The sequence below is a fragment of the Rhipicephalus sanguineus genome, chromosome 2, assembly GCF_013339695.2.
Source record: "Rhipicephalus sanguineus isolate Rsan-2018 chromosome 2, BIME_Rsan_1.4, whole genome shotgun sequence".
Classification (NCBI taxonomy): Eukaryota; Metazoa; Arthropoda; class Arachnida; order Ixodida; family Ixodidae; genus Rhipicephalus; species Rhipicephalus sanguineus.
This window is the reverse complement of record NC_051177.1, coordinates 62,229,127-62,235,126: the sequence shown is the minus strand read 5'-3', so window position 1 is coordinate 62,235,126 and position 6,000 is coordinate 62,229,127. Positions and strand designations below refer to the sequence as shown.

At 45.4% G+C, this 6,000-nt stretch overlaps 1 protein-coding gene across 1 annotated transcript in view; it reads left to right on the top strand.

Moving 5' to 3' along the window:
* The first annotated feature begins 333 nt into the window (after positions 1-333).
* LOC119383093 (leucine-rich repeat-containing G-protein coupled receptor 5) overlaps positions 334-6,000 on the top strand; it is a 129,733-nt gene continuing 124,066 nt past the window's right edge. Inside the window, exon 1 of the mRNA XM_037651085.2 lies at positions 334-1,086. Coding sequence (XP_037507013.1) covers positions 611-1,086 — 476 coding nt within the window. The 5' untranslated portion in view covers positions 334-610. The remainder of the gene's footprint in view (positions 1,087-6,000) is intronic.

Below are 6,000 nucleotides of genomic sequence, written 5' to 3'. Positions count from 1 at the left end.
TATGCTACTGCACTTACAAAAACACGTCGATCTACCACGTAACGCTTGACTCAAAGCCGAAAATATGCATCATAGAAGTACTCGCTGACTGCTTCGCATGAAACCGATTCCCACAAGGCGTGGGATCTGCCGAATTTTCTCTTTGTCCTTTTGCCCGTACATGTAACGTATCAACTTTTTCTAATGACGTTCTTCTATCTCCTGGCCCCTCACATTTACCGTAGAAACTTTTCTAATCACGTTCCTTTATCCCTTTCACCCACATATTTACCGCGTGAACTTTCTGAAGTAATTTTTCTTTACCGCTTCTCTTATACATTTACCGGGTGAGCTTTTTTCTAATAACGTTCCTTAATCCCTTTAGCGAAGCGCAGGGTAGCAAACCGGAAGGGCATCTAGATTACCTTTTTGCCTTTTCTTGCTCATATTTCCATCTCCTCTCCTAACGACGTGACAAAGCTTACTGCGTTTGGCTTGATCGATTGAAAAGTTGCCACGGACATCCCTCGCGCGTTCGCAATACCGATGAGGTTTATACGGTCCAAATTTTGGCGCCCAACGTTGACGTCAGCGTCTGCCACGCGAGCGCGTTCCGAGGGCAGCCGCTCAAATGGGGGCGCGGCGCGCCGGTCGGCGTCGTGCGCTCTGTTGTCGTCGGCGGGGCCAGCGACCGAGCGTAGCAGCAAGTCGGTGCCGAGTTCGCGGCCCCAGCGGCAGACCGGGTAGGACGTGTGTGTGCGGCGGCGCGGCGCTCCACGCGCTCGGCTGTCTCCTCCGCGCTGAATCGCTACAGCAGCCGGTCTCCCCGTCGGTGTGCGAGGATGTGATGCCGCCGCGTCGGCCGCTCCCTGCGCCGGCCTGGCTCCTCGGCCTGACGTTGGCCGCGGCTGCGACGACGTCGGCGGCCCGGACGACGTCGACGAACACCGCGTGGTGTCCCGTGGCCGAGTGCACGTGCTCGGGGTCGCAGCGGAGCGCCCTGCGCGTCGACTGCTCCTCGCTCGAACTGGCGCGCGTGCCGACGTTGCAGGACGCCTCCAGTAACGGGACTAGCCGGGACACGGCGCAGCTGCAAGTCGTCAGCCTGTGAGTGTGTACACGGTGTCTCTGAGGCTATTGTCAACATGGGCTGGGAAACAGATGCGCGGCTCTTCCGATGTGTTTTATTGTTTTAGTTGAGCACGAGGAGGAGGATGTCTTAGGTTGTAGTTTCCACTTGATCTTGTTGGTTCAACATAGTGAAGGGAACAGCGCAGATACCGATGAAGACGAAGAGATGAAATAAACATTTATTGCTACAGGGACGCCTTTGATGCGGTCCGTAACTTTATTCACGTTACTAAACGCATCCCATTTTAATCTCTACTTTAACAAATATTCGTAAAGTAATTAAAAAAATGTGTTAACATCTAACATATCTAGAGTTGTTCCGGTCAGATTAATACAGCTGTCCGGCCTGCTTGCGCAATCGCACAATAACTGCAGTATTTCAGTGATATTTAATTTGTTGTTTACATTTATTATTTTTATTTATTTGCTTTTAATTAATAAGCATACTTCAAGTTACCCCCGAATGTTAAGATACGGAGTCTCGGCCAATTCCGCAGATTTCGCATGATCCGTAGTGTTGAGGATACAAAAAAGCATTTATTTTTCTTGAAAGTCAGCGCTGCGTTTGTCCACTGTGTACCACTCTTCCTCTTCGTCAGTATCTGCGCTGTTACCTTCACTGTTTTAGTTGTAACGATCGGACAGCGAGACGGGGTAGACTTGGGAGACCCGTCAGACTCCTCGAATGTTCGCGCCGGCTTCGAAGAGAGCGGATACAGTTTCGGAAAGAGTTAAACGGTGTTGCGAACGGTGCATTTGCATGGTTCCCGTTACACTTCCTCCTCCTGGGATGAATGGGACAATGCAGCGTTTTTTTTCTAATCTCTTTAACGTGCTCTCCTAGGGCGCGGACTCTGAAACATGAGCAACTTTTCTGCGCTTGCCCCTTACAGTAACATACTTTGCACTCGCCGGGACAGTTCAATGAAGTGGGTCGCTGCAGCTGTTCGTGCTTGCAGAACAAAACGTGCTTGCATTTTATCGAGGCGAATCATCACTTTACTCCTTTTTCTTTGTTTGTTTTTCGGCGTCAACGTATTCAAACAGTCATCTTTGGTGTATCGCATCAGAACCGAATGCAGTAAGATTTTTTTTTCGTTTTTAGATAACAAATAACTAATTTTTCTTAAAATGGTAATGAGGGTGTTATGTGTGAGAGCCGACGAACAAAAATTGCTCGCACAGTGGCACAGCGGCGACATTTCCGTAGTTTCTCATATCGTGGCGAAAAAAAAAAAAAAAAACGCGCGTAAAGTCATTCGCTGCACACTCGTCTGGACGAATTGCTAAATATACTTCGTATCCATGGTTCCCACTGTGCAGAAACAACGTTGCCAGTGCGGCGTTACACTTTATTGCACAGTGGCGTCATTTTTCACAACAGCCGTGTTCGCGTTCCCGCCTGGCTGTCAACAGACGAGACTTGTTCTAGTTTAAGCATGTGGCGCGAAAGGTGCGGAAGAAAGACAGCGACCTTGTTCCCGTGGTTGCGCATCGAGAAAAAAAAAACAAATAAATCCGCGCTCTCGGCGAAGCAACGCGCTTGTTGTCTATTAATATTCCACGGTATATATAAAACGGAGTTTCAGAAGGCCGCTTTTTAGAGCGAAGCTCTTTATGAATAGGCGAAAGCAACGTCCTATGTACGTCCTATGCACGTCCTATGTACGCAAAAACACATAGCGCGCATGCGCATGCCATAGATATTGAGCAAGCCCCAATACTCACAACTGCTCCACTAATAATGAAACGTTCGTAGACTAGCACAAAAACTTATGTGTCAAAGAATTCGCGCGAGCTCCACTACACTCATCATTAGTTCACTACAAATAAAGAAAGGAACACACGGGTGGCAAACACAAATTAAGATTGTGGATAGACGTGACCAATCATTGAGAAAGACTTCAATGAACGTAGTGATTAACCCAGCTATAAAAACCAGGGCCCCACGTTTCAACTTCGTTGGTTAACCTCTGTGCTTAGTGCTTGGGTGATATATATATTTTTTAATTTTGTGGTCACCATTGAAAAAGAAATCATTTTCCGAGCTAATAATGTGGAAAGACCTCTAGGAATGTAAAATCTGACGCAGAAACTGTCATACGAAACTGTAATTAAGAAAATATGTGAGCTAGAATAATAATTAATCCTGAGAGCAGGTTTCACTAGGATGTTGTTACGGGCTTTAACTGTACAGTGGGAGCCTGAGAGGCCCCTGTACGCATACCATAGCGCTAATGTTGGCTTATTGTTGGCTAATGTTCTAACTCTTGGTGTAATGTTATTAGTGTTGCCAATGCATGGTATGAGCAGCTAATGGTTCACACGCGATAGTTAACCTTCGTGATTTTTGTTCTTTTTTGGCGAGAACATCGCGGCGTCGTTACTCGCCAAAATATTACAGTAAGCTCGACGGCGTTTGAAGATAACGCAATTGTAGGAGTCTCAACAAGGCCTCGATTCTTTACGGCCACTTTCAAGTGTTCTGTATAGAAATAATACTGTTCTATCTATGTTCTGTGTGCAAGTTATACTGAGAAAACTCCTGTACCTGCACCGACATTTCTTATAAGAGTATCTAAAGAAAAAAAAACAGACATAAAAACACACGCAAGAACTCGTATTTTTTTCTGACGTCTGCAGAAAAAGAAAGATCGGAATTTTTTAAATACTGCTTTGTATTCTTCGGTAGTAGCTAACATTCAACGTAATTTTCAACTTATATTTTTTTGCTTTGTCTCGAGGCAGCGTTATAAAATTTTCGCAGCTGACTTCGATAGCGCCTTTACGGCTTTTATCGTGACTGTCGGCGTGTTCATTTTATGCTGAATGAAAATATGCGATTTTATCTTTCTGACTGCCAGCAGTATCATGTGACATTTCTTTATTATTATTCCTTCTTTTTTCGTCCTGCGATAGTTGTCGAAAGCTGCGTACTTGCCAAGATCTTACTGCTCTATTAGAACGATTTCAAACGTTGGCTCTTGCAGTTGCATTAGCATGGTTTAAAGCTTTATTTATTTATTTATTTATTTATTTATTTATTTATTTATTTGTTTATCGAGGACGACATCAACACCGGTATTCACGAGGATATCTTAAGCCATAAATTGCGCGTACCATAAATTTTCAACAATTCGTGACGCTGTGCGTATCGTTAACGAAGCCTGATCAATGGCAACGAACAGTTACGGAGGAAGATCTTCCTGAATGCGGTCCCCGTTTACTGAGTGGAATTCTATATGCAAATTTTGCGTCGTTATAGACGAATGATGATTCGGTCGAGCTTCATACCTTTCTTTTTTAGTGAACTCAGAAACGGAGTTATGTCGCGCGAGGGCTTTTGCTGTCCACGTTTAAGTCGACGAGATTTTGAGCTCGTTCTGTGGTTATGTTACGTTTTAGAGACCTTAGACTTTCGGGCGCAAGCATTACTTTTCCTTTTCTTTCTTTATTTGCCTTCGTTTACTTATTATCCCGTTTTCGCGAGATCTTTTTTCGTATTTACGCTTGAAAACACCTGGTACATCGAATTTTTTTGTAAGTTTACTACTTTACCTTGTTGTAAGTGGTGCATAGATCACCACTCACAAACGTCGCTACACACTTGTTCATTGCGCAAAGCTCGCTACAGTGGATATCTTCCAAACGCCCACATGGACACACGGCCGCACAAAGTACAGGCGCGCATCTAAATCTTTTCGTTTTTGTTTTGTAATTACTCGTCCACGTTTTTGGGCACTCGAAGAATGCTAGTGAAGGATACGTCGCCAACAGACCCAGACAGCCTGCTTTCTTAATAATATCACTATAGTTGAATATATCTCGTAAAACACTCGCACGCACCTTCATTCACTTGTCATATGCTGGCATATGGAAAATAAGTGTGACCTCTTTACGTTTCATTTCTATGTCCCCGCATTTAGGAACAAACAACACGCGTATTGAAGCACACAACGCGTGAGAGATTTCCTGTATTCTATCGTTTTTTCATTTCGTACTTTAACTGCTCAGTCAATCCGGCTTGATCTCCATAAGCCGCGAGCGCCTGTTACAATAGACCGATCCCACCAGACCATCTGCGCATGCGCGAGTTTCCGACGGTGGCACTGCCGCCATCTTAGTTGTAGTTCTCGGAGCGCTGCTGGTGCGGCTGCTTGCTGCGTGTTTCAGGTATATTGGCGTTTTGCACCAATCCTCGACACGCAAGACGATTGAATGCGGTGGAAAACTGTGTCCGCACCTCCAATGTATGTTATTTTATTTCAGGTTAACTGCATCCTAGCGCTAAAGGAAAAAAAAGAACAGTTGATAGTGCTTACATGTGGCGAGGTCGTCTCTTCGGGTTGATGCGCTTGCGTCGTTTTGCTGATTAACTATTAGTAATAAAAAAAAGAAATCACGTTCCCGTCGTCATGAGAGCAAATACCTTCTCCAGTGAACGCAAGCATGCAAGCGACACAAGCTACAGTATCCGGAAAATAACTTGCCCAAACTGCGTAGAGCTCTCCGCTATACGACAACAGGAGAAAAAAAAGAAGCTTATTCCGCTTTTCTTCTTTTTGTCGAGGTGACACTTTCCATGTAGACTGTTTTGTCAACGCAGGACTTCGATCACAGTAATACGTTAAACGTGAATGAAGATAAAACAGTCGTCGTGAAGCAGGTTAGAGGCCCGTCCGCTGAACGGTGACTGGCCGCTCATGCCGCTTGCCAAAGGTTAACATCACAAAAATCTCGTGAATGGCATAATATTTCCTGCTGTAGAAGGGATGGATGAGTCAGTAAGAGATTTTGGCGACACACGCAATGCGACGGATAAGCAGTAGCTCGCTCCGGCTGGCGGCGCCGGCCTCAGCCGGTGGCTCGGCGCTGGTATCGTCGCTAGGC